The 17,816-nt window shown below is 41.6% G+C and overlaps 1 protein-coding gene across 3 annotated transcripts in view; it reads right to left on the bottom strand.

The window, feature by feature from the left end:
* Window positions 1-17,816, bottom strand: part of ctnna2 (catenin (cadherin-associated protein), alpha 2) — a 226,107-nt gene that overhangs the window by 183,335 nt on the left and 24,956 nt on the right. For 2 of the 3 annotated variants that reach the window (XM_076145595.1, XM_076145597.1), the window contains exons 4-5: window positions 15,356-15,475; window positions 14,168-14,434 (exon numbers count right to left, since the gene is read on the bottom strand). In XM_076145595.1, the coding sequence (XP_076001710.1) occupies window positions 14,168-14,434; window positions 15,356-15,475 (387 nt within the window). The remainder of the gene's footprint in view (window positions 1-14,167; window positions 14,435-15,355; window positions 15,476-17,816) is intronic. The other variant, XM_076145596.1, reaches the window with a different exon arrangement.

The raw sequence follows: 17,816 nt of genomic DNA, 5'->3' as shown, positions 1-17,816 counted from the left end.
ATTTTTTGCTCTCCAGCTACCAGCCATGACTAGCCTGCTCCACAGTAGATGAGCCTACCAGTGAAAAAATATGAGAATTCATAGGTTACATATTCTTCATGCATTAAAATTCAGTAATACTGCACGCACTATATTTTTCTATGCACCCACAGGTAAATAACAGTATTATAGCCAAAGCTTTTTTACCCAGACAGCAGTGATTCGCTTCCTTGCGTGACATTTCTCCCTCAGTGAGTGAGCTTCTATGTGGAGGCCCTGTGCTGGTACTAGCTCCAGGCTGTGGCTGTCTACACCATAATGAGGAGAACATTAGAGGGGTCTGGATAGTCCTGGGGCATGAGGGCAAGGGTACCATGTCCCCCGCCTCCAGTTGCATTGCACTAAAAGAAGCATGGAAATGCTGAAGCCTGAGCCCTCCTGCAGAGCAGAGGAGTACAGTCACGGTGGCATTGCATGCAGCAGGCATAAAAGCATCCATAGAGGAGTATTAGTCGAGATATTGAGAAAATGAAAAAACAACACAGCACATAGTATTGTCCTTGAGCACTAAAGTTATTTTTATGCAACTCCAGGCCAGCAGGGGACACAGAATGATCACAAGCTAATCTGTTATGTGAGACAAAACTGAAAACGATAGAGAGATGGAGAGCTCTGTCCCCTGGTTTCTTACTGGTGACATGACCAGATGTGCAAAATCCAAACCAATTACAATAGGCACAAGGTAGTAGTAGTAGACATGACAAAACATACTTCCCTGAGACACCATGGGCAGTTCCAAAATTGTAGGAAAATGTCATGACATGTCAAGGAGTTGGATTCTTTAAGTATTCTAAACTTGCGATATTTGAAAAAATGAGCAATATTTGAAAACACTGAATGGATGGCTGAAAGCCTGAAGGTCTGGAAAATGCTTGAATGGTTTCTCTGCCTGAAAGTATGAGGAAGTTAGAAGGGCCTGAAGCCATGACGCACCTGAAGAAAACCTGAAGAGATTTGAATGGGTATTAATAGGGATTATTTTTGGCTGCAAAATGCTGAATATTTCCGAAAATATGAAGGACATAAACACCAAAGGTCATAGCAATAATGTCCTGAACATTCTGAACTGTTTGCTGTTAAATGGTGTCTTTTGAGGTATGCGGAACTAGTTTAGTGCCAAGAAAAAACCTACGCAAGAAAACGGATCAATCACATCTAACAACAACAAGAATATAAAGATGCAATTAACATCTAAGCTCATGTTTCTTTCTCCTTGCCTTCAGTAGACCTCTTGTAAGCGCTGCAGCAGTGCCAGACTGATGCCACTCTGTCTGACTGAAGATTACACACACTTACATGCCCATTTTAAGGTGTTAAGTTTAGCAATGACCCAGGGAAATCACATTACAGACACACTATCTACAGAAACGGAGGACGCATTGCCATGATACAGTATACCGGCTCGTCTGCTGTCAGATATGCAGACACACATACCAGGGTTTCTTCATTCAGTGTGCAGCCGCAGAGCAATTGCACATATACATGATGGACAGTTATGGAATCAGGTGTCACAGGTTGAATTATTACTGTTGTTTATGTCTGACTATTTTAAGCTATGGAGAAATAGAGAAATATATTGGTTTACTCTCTGTAGAGTTAGTGGGTGAGAAGTTGATTAGACTGATAGCAATATGTCTCTCGAGATTATGTTGTATCAAATAGTTTTATCAAATTCCGTCTTTCCTGCCACTGATTTCATTAAGGATTTTGTTTCCCCTACTTAAAGATCAGGCTATGATAGGATCATGAGTGCAATCAATGGCTGATAGACTATTTTTGCACAGATGGGTCCCAAAACACTGATTATTTATTTATTTATAAATACAGTTTTGTTATTTTGTACTGTATACCTTTGAATTTATTTAGGGGAAAATAATCCTTCTCCAAACAATGCTCTTTATCTGCACAAATGTCTCCCAAACAATATAGAATGTCAGGAGACTATCAGGAGAGCCAGATATTTGCAATGCTGATCCTTACAAAAGCAGTGGGAGGCCTCGTCCAGCTTCTTTTAGCACAGGCATAAATATACATATCCCACATAATTGAAAACTGTGCAGACACACAGGAGCTTGTCCAAATTTGAATATGAATGCCGTTCTCATTTCATTTTCTTCCTTTTCAAATTCTGTCTGGCAAAATGATAACCCCAAACGCTACTCACTGCCTCCCACTCAACAGAAACCATTGTGTCAAACAGATCCCCGTTCCCTCCCCATGACCCCGCCCCTTTTTATAAATCACCTAAACTCGAACTCAAGCCTCCATGCGCCGCTTTTGGAATTTCACAGAAACATTCCCTCTTTTCTATATTGGATTTAGTTTGGACTGGTAATGTACTGGATATCTACAGGTTACATTTTACAAAAAACTAGTGTTAATCGAGGCAGCAGATGAGGACGCTTGGCTGGAAATAGGCTTACATGTTGCATGGATGAGGCCAAGTCAACCACAAGTCAACCACATCGGACAATGGCATGAGTGATCGCAATGTTTAATCCAAACCAAGCGTTTCCCCTACACAGGCCTATCTGTGACACATCATCACATTTGTACCGCAGCTGCCACGGATTTGTGAATAAATTAAAATGTTATTCTTAAACAAAACCATAAAACTGTGAGCTGTTTAGCAAAGAAACAGCAGTGGTCTCAGATATTAGTGAAAGCAGTTTGGCAAGGCGAGGACATATCGGGTTTTACCAGGATATTACCACTCGTAAAGCCGTGTTAAAGCCCATTTGGACAAGATTAATTAATGTACAAGATTAATTTGGACTGGTGTAGCTAATGAGAGCCACGCACCTCTTTAACTACACTCATCATTCTGAATGGTATTTTAGACAGTTCCAAATTATAGCAGGTGGTTCAGGCCTTCTCTACCCGACTTCACATAAATTCATTTATAAGAGGGCACCCAAGAGCCTTGTCTGAAATCTTACCACTAGCTGACATTACAACCGTCCTCTTCATGAGTTTAAAGGGTCAGGCTTTTCTATTCTAACAGATTTTCTTCTCGTTTTTGCTCTCTTGGCTAAAGGTGTGGACTGTATATGGCTAGAGATGCGTTGTAATGCAGATACTGATCAAAGCGCCTTAGAAAAAGTCCATCTAGCGAATAAATGACAGCCAAGTAGACCCTCGGACTTGTCATACGAGGGAAAGCCCACATGTTCTTACAAATCAAATGACAAGATTACAAATCTAGATACAGTAACAATGGACATTTGCATGTGCCTAGTGAGCCATGCCAGTTTACCAACGCAGTATGGCTGAAATTATTAATGCCCCCGGCGCTGGCACACATAAATAGAATGCAGCCATTATTCATGTTATTAGCTAGCCAAAGTCAAAATGAAATGGTCCATGTCACTGTAAGAGAGAAGTGAAGCGAGGGATATCACAGTTATGTTGTGTGTTATTTTGTGGTATATGATATTCCTCTTAATGCCTCGCTTTTACCAGAACTGTATGTTGATTTAATAGATTGATTGATCAACTGTAGTCTGTTCCGAATGCTTTGTCTGAGTACACAGGTCAATAAATGCATGACCACGAGCTTATCTGTCCGTTTCACTTTCTATTAGTTAATGAATGAATTCAAGAAGAAGATTCCGTGTGATAGATGAATAAAATATATGAGTGACATTTTAACTTTTTGTATGGAAACGTGCACTTTGTTGTTGCATAGGTTTTTGTGAACTGGTGTTCACTGAGGCAGAGTTGTCAGCCACCTTAACAAATTATTCATATTGACAGACCAGTGCAGAGCAAATATGAAACAGCAGGTAGCGATACAGTAGCACAGAGTAAACCGCGGTCACCTCATTTGTAAAAGCGGAATAAGCCACGATTAAGTGCCGGTGAACAACCTTTCAACATCACAGCAGCATAATAGAACCGAACTGCTGGAAAATGGACCGACAATATATTCTGCAGCACTCAGTTTCCCACAGTACTAAATCTGTGAAGCATCGCTCTGCTGCACGATAACACTTTTCAGATTGGCAGATTACACCACAGTCTTTAACTCAAGATTTACAATCTCATTTGTTTGGGTTTCACTCAATTTACTAAAGAAGAAATGATGCATCAGCAGTGCATTTCCAAGTGAGCATGAAACTGGGTATTTACCCCAGTGTGAAGCTGCAGTGGGGTTGGAGAGCAGGCAGCCAGAGTTGCTGGCAGGGAAAGAATCATTTTCAAAAGTTTCTCATTTAACTGCCACGGCTTTTCCGAGACACTGTACAGCAATGCTCACAACCTTGACAAAAGACTTGAGCTCGCTGAGGCTGGAAGTGAGCGGCACACACAACACTGATGTATGTATTGTGGATGCTTCTGTAGGCATCATTACAAGATTTAAAAGACTGTGAAAGGGATGAAGACAAAAGATGTGGAACTAACAAGATGAAGACATAATGCAGGAAGGAATGCAAGCGTTATGAACCAACCAGTTAGTTCCTCTGCTGCAGAGGGAAGCCTTTACAATGAAAGCTGTGCTGATAAGAGGAAAAGTTATCAGTTTTTAAGAAAGGAAATGCCTCAGTGTCATTAAACCAGGTTGGTTCTTTCTTTTCAATAACTAAGACCAACTTGCAGTGTTAAAAAAAACTATGATTTGGTCTTTAGGATCGGAATAGAAATAAGTGGTTTTGGTTCAGCTTTGGGAAGAGCTAGAATATTGTTTCATGCACTTGTACTTACTGCCACAGAACACTCTATTATCGCAAAATGACAGCTAAATTGGCCTGTCAACAAAGCTACACTCATCTAAGTAATATCACTGGGGCATTACTGCTACTTCCTAACACACTACAGGGATATGCCGCATCGCTTCCATTCCCGGAGCCACAGGGGAAAATTACAGACATCCTGAGTACTGCGCTATTCAAACATGCAAGACTAATGCAAATGCAAGGCTAGCTGTTATGGTTTTCCGTGCCATCTATAGGCATAGGCAGGCAACTTGAGCATATGAATGTCTGCCAGTTGTGTTGGAATTTGTAAAAGAACAAAAATAACCTCCATGCAATTCATCGTGGGAGCAAAACTCCGATAAAGCTCCATCTACCCGCTGACCTGTCCACCTTTGATTTTACGTGTTTGTCTGCTTGCTATTCCAGTCAACAATGAATTGCCTGAAGTCATCTCAGAGGACAAATGTAGCTAAATTCACCACTTTGCCTGTGCCACCCAATATTAGAGTTGAGCACACAGACACATATGAGCCGCTCTCCTGTGTATCGGACTTATCAAAAAGAATGAAAGCAGGTAACAACTCTGAATTAAACTGAATTAAATTTCTGAAAGGCATGTCTGGTAAAGCCCCTGGGCTACCCTACTATCTGTATTCCAGCCTGTGAAGGACTCCTCCCCTGAGAGCCTTTACATCCCATCCATGCCTCAGGTTTATAATTCTATTAAAAACACAGGCTTGTGTAAATTAAAGCTTGGAGGATAGACTTCCCGCTAAGCATAATTAAAAGGCTACTACATGTGGCACATGCAGTATAAAGTTCTGCTGTCTAATGCTGAATGCACTACATGTAGATTAGACAGAAAACTGGCAGCTGGTCAAGGAGATTTCAGCATGTTTACGACAATTTGTTTATACTGAGAAGTGTAAGCGTGATGCTGTTGAAAGAAAATAAGCTATTTTGCATTTGTGTACCGTCAGAGTTAGAAAGAGCAAGTTTAACTTGGCAACACAGAGAGCCGACGAGTCTGCTCATTTATGATGTTTGGGTTAGGTTTTGCCTTATATCCACCAGGAGTTTCCTTCCATATTTTTCTCTTTGCATAGCAAACTAGCTCCTGCTACAGGACGCTATGCATGTGTATTTGTCTGCAAATCAACATTATTGCTCAGAGTCGAGCAAGAACATGTGTGGGAGGGCACAGTTTGAAGGAAATAATCATGAAACCTTTGCAAAGAGGTTTTGTTTGACTGATAAGAACAGTGTGACTGGCCTAGAGCAAATATATTCTACTAGCCTATCCACTTGAGAGGGGCTCATTGCAAACCTAAGGCCGTTTCTACTGCTGGCAAGTCAGTATGTTAATTTAAAATACATGCCGTTTGCTTTTTATATATGCCTCTATTTGTTTTGGGGGATTGTTTCTATACACAGAGAAGGGGTTGGGGAGCTTTATATACACGTCTTTATGTCTGTGTGTGTGTGCACACACATGCGTGCATGTGCCTTCACATGCCAAATATCCATGACATTAAACAGACCTGCGTGGGCAAAGCTGGCAATGTACCCTAAAAAGAGATGTTCGTACTAAAACAGTGGAGTTACAATGTCATTCTGGAGCGAGTAGATACAATTTTTGCTCATACTTCATTCACTCACTGACAAAAACACGATAAAGAAAGAGTCTTTGCTCGTAAAATGCTAAAATGTTGCGATAAAGGACAGCTAACCTGAAAACCTGAGAGTCTTGGCTTCTGTGGAGAGGATCTATTGTTATGATAAATCATCTGATCCATTATGATTCCCTACGTTGCCCAGCTTCATAAATTCAAATCCACAGGTGTCTTGGCAGAACATCAGTCAGTAATCTAACTCGGCAGCAGATGAAGAGAGTTGGGAGACACTGCAGACTGAGCTTCATAGAGCTACAAATGGAGGGGGGTGATTTCAATGCACTAGGAGCTATAGGCTCCAGCTATAAGTCGTATGGATTTCTGAATCCTGTATTCCAATATCTCCTCCCCTCTTCTACTTCCTCCAAAGCTCAGCTATGCCTTTTTGCCATCAAGACAAGGTGGGTGGCAGCTAATTACTGTGCAGCGACAAACAAAACCGATACTTCTCTATCTCCCCGGTCATGTCCCATTACTTCAGCTCAGTCCCCCTATTCATATTTCTCTTGACAGGTGCATCTGTCCATGGAGAATGAGGCACTGTTGTAATCTCTAGGCAGAGGATGTCATAATTAAGAGGTGTGCCTCTGGGCTAACACGAGGCTCAGCCAAGGTGAAAATGATGGTGGCGGTGGAGTTTTATTGAACACAACTAGGTTCTTGTCAATAACACTGCCACTTCGAATTGTGTTCAATGTTGTCATTGTGTGCATATGTACACGTCTGAATGCAAGCGCAGCCTCCGAGCTATAACTACCCAGCATCAATCGGTCCAACGGTCATGATACTATACTTCCTGACTGTCTCACTGGCTGGTTTGCACACCCACATGTTGAAGCACTGACGTAAGAGAAAAATAGGGGAAGGAGAAACGGACTAACAGACAATAATAAGAAGAAAGAATGTGATGGACTGATGGATGTGCATGCATGTGCACAATACAAAAAGAGGAGTGTGGGAGAGACGGGAAAGAGACAGCAAAGATAGGAGTGCACAGATTGATATAGCAATTACCAAGAAAGCTATCTCTCAGTTTGGAATACATCTACATACATTAGAGCCGAGTTGCTCCCCAGCCGCTGTCTCAACGAGGTTGGCTCAGCAGCTTCTCATACACAAACAAAGCACACAAAAAGGTCAACACTGGGCAGTCACTGTGCATACGCTAACATCATCTATTGCATATATTGCTCATACTAGAGAGAAAGGGTAGAATGACACCAAACACGTAAAAAGCAACTATATCCCTGCAGAAACGTATACCGACGCAAAAGAGGCACCGAGACAGAAAGAGAGAGAGACAGACACACGGAGGGACGGAGAAACATGAGCTAGACAACACCTGTTTGATGCTGATGATGTTTACGGGAAATCTCATCAGGCATTAGAACAGATTCCGTGCATGGCTCAATATGTTGTCCAATATGTATGACTCTAGCAACGGAGTCACCCCACAGCTGTAAATTAGTTGTCAATTATTTGGATGCACGTAGAAAGGTAAAGCAACGTAAACTTGAAATAGGTTACTGTGCACCAGTGAGGAGCAAAGGACCGGCTCTCATCCACTCTGTGTCGGAGCAGGCAAGTAAAATCCAGTTACACCTAAACGAAGAATGTACGAAGAGAGACCGAGAACCAGCATATAGTTGGGCAGTACGACTATAGATCCTCCAATATAGATTTGCATGAAAATACAACGCTGTTATCAAACCAGCCCAGAGTGTAGATATCTAAGACACCTCTTGATTATGGACACAACATACGTACAAAACAAAGAGTGGAAAGGAGAAAGAGGGGGAGGGAAAAGACAGAGAGATGAGCAAGAGAGCATGAGAGAGATATGCTGTGTAAATAACCTCCCTCCACAAAAAAACACGGGCGAGAACAAGCAGATGGAAATGAAAATCATGGTAAAATGATCCAACGAGACTTGGATTTCTGCCGCAGACTCGATGCAGTGCTGGTGTGTGTGTATGTCTACCCTGCGTGTGAATGAATATCTGTGTGTATCTGTGCACAGCCAGTGAACATAAACGGCTGTGTTTTGATGTCAGGTATCTCTATTCCAGAGTTGTCAGAATTCTGTTGTTTTTCCGTTGCTAGCAGGTGGGAAAGGGTTGGGAGGTGATTACTGTTACATATATATGAGGGCTGCAGGGACAAACTGACAAGGCTGTTTCTGGTCAGTTATGACGCCGGAATTTCTTTGACAAAGCTCCGTTTAAAGTTTGACACATGTCAAACCATCTCAACATCAGAATGCAGCTTCCGTCTCATCAGTGGCACACAACCATACAAGGTGGTGTACGCTGAGAAAATGAGTCAGGCTGGAAATGTCTGTTTCTAAGGACTTGCAGGAAAAAAAGATAAAAATGGAAAAGACAGAGGGAGGGGGGGTTAGGAGAGCGAGAAAAAGAAATGATGAAAGCAATTAAACACTGCCATCTGCTGGCCATGGCTATGAACCTACTGTATCCTTGCAGTGTACGGCTGAGACTAATGCAATGAAGCAGCTGTCCTTTTGACCACCTGTTTGGACCGATCCAGCTAAAGGAGATGTGACACACAAAGGACATAGTCCTTGCTTAAACTTGACATGTTAATAAAAAAAAAAAATCTTCCAATTTCAGACAATACAGCACTATGTCCTTGCCCAAGAAGGAGGCTGATCTAATATGTTGGCAGAGAGAACAAGGAGCCCTGTAGACAAGGCAATCATTCTGATGCAATCACAATTATGTTAAGAGATACCATCCACATCTTTTCCCACTCTTGGCTCAGCTAATGGAACACGGCAACGCAGGATAAAAGACAGCCCTTAATAACACGTAACTGTGCTGGCAGGGTTTTCTGGCTCGGATACATTATCTGAGCCATACTATGTCTTGCTTTCCTCCACATTCAAAAGGTCCGGCCTGTGAGAATGGTTTTGCTGCAGGTCGCATGCAGCCGCTTTTATGTGTAATACTTCAACTATGTGTGAGAGTGACAGAGAAAGTGAAAGAGTCCTGTGTTTATCAGTTGGTTTCTCGTTCATGACTATACAAAGCCAAGGAGGGTTAAAAATGCAGGAGAAACCTTTTGGAGTATTAAATTGGGAGTGGCAGTTACCACATGAAAGGGAGGGAGAAGTAGTCAGCAACAGTCCTCCTCAGAGACGGAGCTCAAGTAATAGCGGCTGTTGGACATTGATCAAAATCAACAGCGTGCAGACCTGGGGATTTTTTCCAATATGTTCTGTACCAGTGCACATTCATAACTTATCTCCTCAACTAGTTTTAGTGCTGTTTAAATCTAATCGAACGGCTCCCCTGTATGTGTGCCACGACCTAAAAATGTACGGCTGTGGGTGCTACAGTATCTTTATCCACATACCCACAGGGCCTCGACTCCCATCTGTTCTCCCAGTGGGCTCAGACCCTCAATCCATTAGATTACAAAACTAGGAGCACATTTGTTAGAGCGCATACATCCGCCAGGGTAGAAGTAGAAGAAGCCGGGACAAAATTCCAGGGTTTGAATCTCAGATAGGCCCTGGTCTTTTTTGTGTATGTTCCCCCTGAGTCTGCACGGGTTTATCCCCTTTCAAAACTATGTGCGTAAAGTTAATTACTCCTGCCAGCGCCGTTGACCAAGACCTAAAAACAGAGAACTTGCACAATGAGCGTAAATGTATCTGCGAAACGTACTTGATTGGTCAATAAAATGTCAAAATAACATGAAAAGATGCCTTATTACCCAATGGTTAATAAATTATTTTAAAAGCTCCTAGATCTAGATCATGATTGGCAATAACATGGAATGGATTATTCATTCATCGTTCAAAAACAAAGACTTCTCGGAGGACAACTGGAATTTAACGGATGCAATTAGGAACTATTAAAGTCACTTGAAATAACTTAAAGGTTTCTGAGGAGTGATTTAAATATGATTGCTTATGTAGAGATCCTTCTAGAGGAAACACTTCCAGTATTGTATTTGATTAGGAATAACTGGCAAACAGCTATGGACTCCAGTCGGGGGAACTCATTTGCCAAAGGATTGTATAATTTCAATGCCGTAGACCTATTTTTCCTCAGAATGGATCAGGTGCATAAATGTCTCAAGTGTGACTCAACCAAACCAATTGTTGCTGTCAGTATAAAGGATACGTGAGGTCGTCCCCTTTTTCTCCTCAACCTCCATTTCTTGTCTTATCCGTCCTCTGCCCTTTCACTCTAGCTATGGACCAGCGAGTGGGCCCATTTAAAAATCGTCTCTAACCTTTGTGTCAGGGACTGTACATGTTGGGGAGGGGCTGAGACAATGTCCTCTCCATTTTAAGTTTACTGACATTTCAGGAAGAATCAGCCTTCACAAACATCCTGAGCCCTCAGAAAGCTTCTCCCCAACACTTCAGTGTGTTTTGGCATAGAGAGATGAAATCACTCAATCTGCCCAAATAGTAACATTTGTCTAATTTACCCTTCCAGTCATAGCCATTACAGAAATATGCACCATCATTTAGCTTGTTAAAAATAAACCAAAAATGGAAACTAGACTGAGTACTGTAGGCTTTTTCTAATAGGTTTTATCCATTATCCTCCTTGTCTATTTGTGCCCATAGCACAAAAGTCAAAAGACTCACAGGATGAGATAAAAGCTGACATAGGACAGGAGACAGCACCTCAAAACAGATCAATCATGACACTTGTGAAATGGAGAGCAACAGAGAGGGAGAGAGGGGGAGAGAGAAGAGAAGAGAAGAGAAGAGAAGACAAGACAAGACAAGAGAAGAGAAGAGAAGAGAAGAGAAGAGAAGAGAAGAGAAGAGAAGAGAAGAGAAGAGAAGAGAAGAGAAGAGAAGAGAAGCAAAGAAAGAGAAGAGAAAGAGACAGATAGAGCGAGAGAATGCGACAGACGTAAATGTTTGAGAGGTTTTGGAAAACAGTGTGTGTGTGTGTGTGTGTGTGTGTGTGTGTGTGTGTGTGTGTGTGTGTGTGTGTGTGTGTGTGTGTGTGTTCAGCCAGCCAAAACATCAAAACACATAGCTTGTGCACAGTTCTGCGCACGCACATAAACCCAAAGGTCCTTGCGTCATAGCTGAGTCTATCAGCTCATTATTATTCTGTGAGGTTCTGACCGTAGTCTGAGACTGTGCAGTGAGTGAGGATTTAAACATGCCCCAGCTTCAGGAAAGCACAGTGGGCTAAGCAAAGGGCAATTTGTCTCATTTAACAGCTGCCTGCCAGCCTGTAAAATCAAATCATGTTGTTCTCCTTTTCTTTAAAAAAAACTGTTTTACATAACAAGAGCCTGCGTTATTACAATAGGCCGCAGCCTTGAGGAGAACATCAGAGCATCAGTTCAGAGGAAACTCATTTCAGTTCTCTGTGCCCTGAGCACGCCATAGCTTTTAGTTTTTCACCTTGTGTTATGCCAGTGTCCATGTCTCATTGTAATTATCTCTGACATGTCTCTTTGCAAAAGCAGCAGCAGCAGCATCGAGTCCAAATACACAGTAAGTTACTTGCAATTTCCAAATATAACCACAAGGTGTCACTCAAATACTGTAAAATAGCAACATCAGGAAAAATACCACAGAGGACCCACACATTTTGGAGATGACAGAAAAATGAAAATGCAGCACAGCGGGAGAAGGACAGGACAGGAAGAGGAACAAAAATATCTGACACATTTCAAACGGAGCCATATCAGGTGTTTTGTTACATTTACACGCATTACACAATTCATGCCATTACTAGGAGGATAAAGGTGATGTACAGAACACCATTGCCTCTGTACCTCACAAAGGTTGCTATACTGTATGTATTCAGAATCTTCCCCTCAGAACAAGTTCATGCATTTATCCAATTTAAAACAGTATTAACGCCAATATGTCACTTTTCTGTACGTAGCCTGCTCGAACTAACCTGGATAACAAAGTGGCCAAGCATGAAATTCAATTTTAGTGTGAAAGAACAGGAGCTTCACACTTTTGTTACTGGAACTCAATTACTACAGTAGAAGCTGGATAACAAAACATTATTCAGTACATTATTGTATTCTCACATGAATAACAATAATGTTATTCATGTGCAAATACAAAAATAATTTAGGCCCTTTGTATCATGTAGGTGGCAACGGAGGCTCCGTGGAGAAGAGTAATGGTGATGAAAGAGTGCGTTTGTTGTGTGTCTGTGTGTGTGTTATGCTGTATTTAAGGTAACCTATTGTTTGTTTTGTCGTAAAGCTTTTGCTGTAACAAACTCCCTGGGGCTGAGCTCACAAAGCAACTTCAGCGTATCTATGCATCGGCCTCTCATTACGGTGGTGATTGACTGGCTGTGTTAACCAAGATTTTCCCATCCAGCCACACCATTTTAACAGCAGGGGCACACACTCTGATAAATAGTCAATCAGGGACGACACAGAGAGATCCAGATCAGACAATTTAGAGGAGGATGTAAGCATCGACCACTGAGGGGAAAATAGGCCACTGCAGTGAGCAACAGGGATACAACTGAAAAGAAGTGGAATGCACATGTTTATTATTACAGTATATTGAATAACCACCCACACTACTTATCACTTTGACAGCAAAAGACAACACTGGCTTTGTTTCCAGTGTAGACACACACTAAACACGCTCATCACCGCCTGCCACTATGGTGCAGTGAGGGAGACATCACAGTTACGGTTAACTCAGGCTGCAGCTGCTGTTGAGCTTGTCCAGCTAGCTGTGTAGCCATGGCAACCACAAGAACCAAGACGGACGAAAATCATATACCCTAACTAGCCATTATCTTGAAATGACACTTGCATAGCATTGTACAAAGAAAAGAAAGAAATAAGATGGTTTGAAGCAACATCTGCTCTAATAATGGAATATCCAGTGCTAATAAAAGATGATGTTACTACTGTAGAGTTTAATTTAATTCAATGATGTTTGTGCTTTAAGGTTGGCAGTCTAATAAGCGAGTAAATGGCTCTGCAGGTGTGTTAAGCAAGTTGAAAAGATCATGCTCAGCCTTAAATTCTGATCTACATTCAGATACCCACATTCTAATGTCGGGTATTAAAACTATGACCTCTTGCTGTCCTCACCCCCTGATACAACAGAAAGCAAATACCAGTGGTTCACTGTCAAACTTTTACCGCTAGATGGCAGCAGAGAATAATTCTTCACAGTATTCTATAACACAGACTGTGATACATTCAGTTATGTTGTCTTGTGTTATGTAGGGTGTCAGTGGATTTGAGTAATTCGAAATTTTCACTCTCAGAGAGATAAAAGGTTATTTCAAAACAAACCTTGGAGTCAGTTTTGCTGCAGCATTAATGCAATAATGCACTGCATTAGGTTTCAACACAGGGAAAATCGAAATTCAGATTTAAAATATCATCATCTGAACATCAACCTTACTGAGAGAGTTGTCTTGTCAGAATGTGCTTTGAAATCAGATATGTTTACATGTTGGCAATAATAATAGTACTAATATTAATTGGATGAGTAACAGTTCTTGCATTGCTAAGGCCACATTTTTACTTTTGTTTTATTAAGGATGGTTTGCAAGGTTGGATCCTGTATTTATCCAGATGCAGGAAGTGCAGAATACGTGTATGGAAATGTATTTTGCAAACAATAAAACAATGAATTATATTAATTAAAATACTGCCCAAAAATGCATTTAACAGGGGACTGTGTATGTAATGTGATGGTGCTACGGCTGCATATGCACAGCATGATAACAGCGAATAATGGAAAGAGGGACTCACATCAAATTCATTGAGGGCAGCCGCCAGTTCTCCAATGCCAGCATGGCCGTGCTTCTCATCAGTGGGTGAGGTGGCTTGGGCAGCACTGGAAATGCCTCCAATGGCCTCCTGCACCTGCTTGAACACGTAGTCTCGGTTGGCGCGCGTTGCTGCCACATCTGGATGGCGCAGGAAGGCCTGTGAGGCCGTGTACAACATGGTGGCATTTTTCTTAAGGGCCCCGCGTGCAGCTGCCATCTCATCTCGACACTGGGGGTCTTTCAGTTCCTGAGAAGAAAGAATGAAAAAGAGAGAGAGAGCGAGCGAGCGAGCGAGCGAGAGAGAGAGAGAGAGAGAGAGAGAGAGAGAGAGAGAGAGAGAGAGAGAGAGAGAGAGAGAGAGAGAGTGAGAGTATGTTTCAGTATTCAGAAACATCCAATGCAATGTGAAATATTTCGAAAAGCTTCTTGGATTAAAGGAAAACTACAGCATATTGGCAAACATGCCTTTAGTCTTCATGCCAGCTAGATGGAAGAGGGAGAAATAGATATCGATCATCAAATCTGCCCGGTTTGACAGCAAAGTGTATTTTAAAATTTGAAGAACCATGTATTTCAGAGAGACTATCTATTAAATCAGGTGGGCTTTTTGAAGGCTTCATTACCGCACAAGAGCCAAACAGACAGCAGACTGATTCAAGAAAGTGATGAATGATTCAAGCAAAATCCCCTGAAACATTACATCCATCTGATAACTTGGATATGTTCCCACCATTGGTCAGTGTCAGTTACAGAACTGTATCCCCTGGGCTGGATGAGATCCAGTGTTTTGCTCCAAGACACTTCAGCAGAGTGGATGCTTGCCAAGGACACATTTGAAGTAGAGATCTTCAACTTTTTCCCCTCAAGTAGGAGCCATATTGATTATGTGATTAATGTTGTAACACGCTGTGTATCCTGTTCTGTCAAAGAAGGATTATTGGATTTTTTTTGCTGAAGTATACATAGACAGCTTCAAACAATTCACTGAATTAAACATATTGGGGTCTTTCCCCCTGATGTCCTATTCACAATGTTATTTGGGGATCTTGTGGGAATTCTAATAATTGAAAACAGAGAAAGTGATTGGTGTACGCACATGTAGGAGTCATTTACTTCTACCTGTGCAACACTGAGACACGAATGAGTCATTTATTTGGTTTCCAGTTACCTGCTGTCTCCTGGCTGCCACATAGTTGAGCTTCACCATCTCTTTCCCAAACTCCTTGAAGCGGTTGGCCAGGTCCTGCTCGTTGGTCGCGTTCTTTACTCCCTCCAGGGCCTCCTCCACCTTTCACACACACACACACACAGGCACAAAGCACACACTTCTTTATGCTGCTTCAGAACACTGCACTCTAGTTTACAGTAAGATGTAAAAGTTAAGAAGAAAATGGAAAAACGCAAACAAAATGCAAATGATGCACCACATTTCCTCAAAGTCAGTAAAAAGAAAATCGACCCTAAACAATAACACTGTGTGGAGCATTTCTGTACAATTCCCATTCCACCTGTATTATTCTGCTATTGTTCTATCACCCAATTAAAAAAAATAGATTTGAAAATAAAAGGTAAGCCCTGTACAGAGATAGAAAAAAATATATCTTACAAAGAAATACCACACAGACCTCACAATGAGCCTTAAAGGCCATCAGCTAGGCACTGTTTCTTCATTAAGCCATAAAAATTCCACAATAAACTCTGCAATACACTTTAAAGCATAACAATAAGGCACTGATAAATTGCACCCCCCCCCCCTTGTAACTGCAACCACGGCGAAGCGAGACAACATCCATTAAGTAGTGCAATTTTAAATAGCCGTCATTTCAGCAATCTCCATCCCTTTTGTGGCTCCATTCTGATACTAAACTCCTTTGTATCCCTAATGAAAGTGCCGTGAAAGCTGTAATGGAAAAGAAAGAGGAGTGAGAAAACTTTTAAGTGGCCTTGGATGGCAGGGCTTATATGGGTTTGAGTTAAGCCTCTCTGTGGGCCTCGAGAATGAATCCGGAATGTGTGAGCATGTGTGTTTGAGTATGTGTGAGTATGTGTGTGTGTGTGTGTGTGTGAAAGTGAGAGGAAAGAGGTACGTTTGGATTTATTTTATTTTTTTCCCCCTTTACTCCTAATGGTATATCATTCTTGCTAACACCCTGTAATAACTTCCCGGGCCTTAATCCATTTTCAAAATAAGAGACTGAGCAATGCAAGTTTTCCTCGATCCTGCATTGAGTGGGTTTGATGGCTATGGGTAGTTAATAACACCATGGCGAGCATTGCATAATACGGGGCAGCAATATCAGATGTGCGTTCACAGAATGAGAATGCTCCTCCATGCCTCATCTATATGCTAATGTAGAGGTTGGGATAGAGGGGATGATTGCTGCCGTGCATTACACAACGCCACCCGGGCACAAGTCCATACTTCAGCATCTGACCAAGCCTCTGTCCAGTGCACACTCAGCGCACCTGACTCTCTCACTGAGCAAAAACGGCAAGACAAGGCAATGTTACTGTGAAAGGGCAGATCAATGGAAAGTGCTTCACGTGAGATAAAATGCATTAAAACAGCATTTAAAAGACAATAAAAACTACAAAGCTTAATTTAAAAAACAATGCGTAAAATAAGATAAAATCAAAATATAGAATAATGTAGAATTAAGTAAGTAATCTATAATGCAGATATTTGTTTTGTTTTGTTAAATTAAAAGCAGTGCGAGAAGTTTTATGGCCGGTTTCAATAGAGTTTACAGTTGGAGCAGACCAGAGATCTTTTGAAAGTTTGTTCCAGAGTTGTGATGTAAAGAAAGTACAGGCTGCCTCACCGTGCTTTGTTCTGACTCTGGGAACAGAAAGCAGACCAGAACCAGGCGACCTGAGAGGTCTGGAGGGTTCATACGACAGAATCATGTCAGAGATGTATTTTGGTCGTAGCCCATGAAGAGCCTTATAAACCAGTACGAGTATTTTAAAATTAACCCCGTCACACACAGGCAGCCAGTGCAGTGAGCTGAGGACTGGAGTGATGTGCTCGGCTTTCTTAGTTTTAGTCTGAACACGAGCAGCAGTGTTCTGAATGAGCTGCAGCTGTCTGCCTGCTTTTTTTGGCCATTACAGTGGAGCTGTGCAGTGCAGCTGAAGACAAATGCATAAACAAGTGTTTCTAGGTCTTTGTTAGTCATAAATCCTCATAAACTGGCTATATTTTTAAAGGTGACATTAGACTGATTTTGTAATTGTCTTTATGTGACTTTCAAAGTTTAAAACTGCATCAATAACAACCCCAAGAATTTTGACTTGGTGTTTCTTCAGTGAAAGTGAATCAAGCTGACCAATGACATTTGATCGTGCTTATTTGGAACCAAAATGCAATTATTTCAGCTTTATCTTTATTTAACTGGAGGAAATTGTGGCACATCCAGTCATTGACATCTTCAGTGCAGTTGTTTAGGGATTCAATGGGACTGTCATCATTCTGTTAGATGGTTATGTAAATCTGGGTGTTGTCTGCATAGTTGTGATAAGAGACTCGGTTGTTTTGCAAAATGTGAGCCAATGGGAGGATATAGAGATTGAATGAAGCCCCAGAATTGAACCCTGGGCAAGTCATCGTTGCTCTTTCAAATTTGAAG

Source organism: Genypterus blacodes, unplaced genomic scaffold (assembly GCF_046128005.1).
Source record: "Genypterus blacodes isolate CSIRO-AG114 ecotype Tasmania unplaced genomic scaffold, CSIRO-AGI_Gbla_v1 ptg000030l_1, whole genome shotgun sequence".
Classification (NCBI taxonomy): Eukaryota; Metazoa; Chordata; class Actinopteri; order Ophidiiformes; family Ophidiidae; genus Genypterus; species Genypterus blacodes.
The sequence above is the reverse complement of the archived record's forward strand: the minus strand, read 5'-3'. Positions and strand labels throughout refer to the sequence as shown.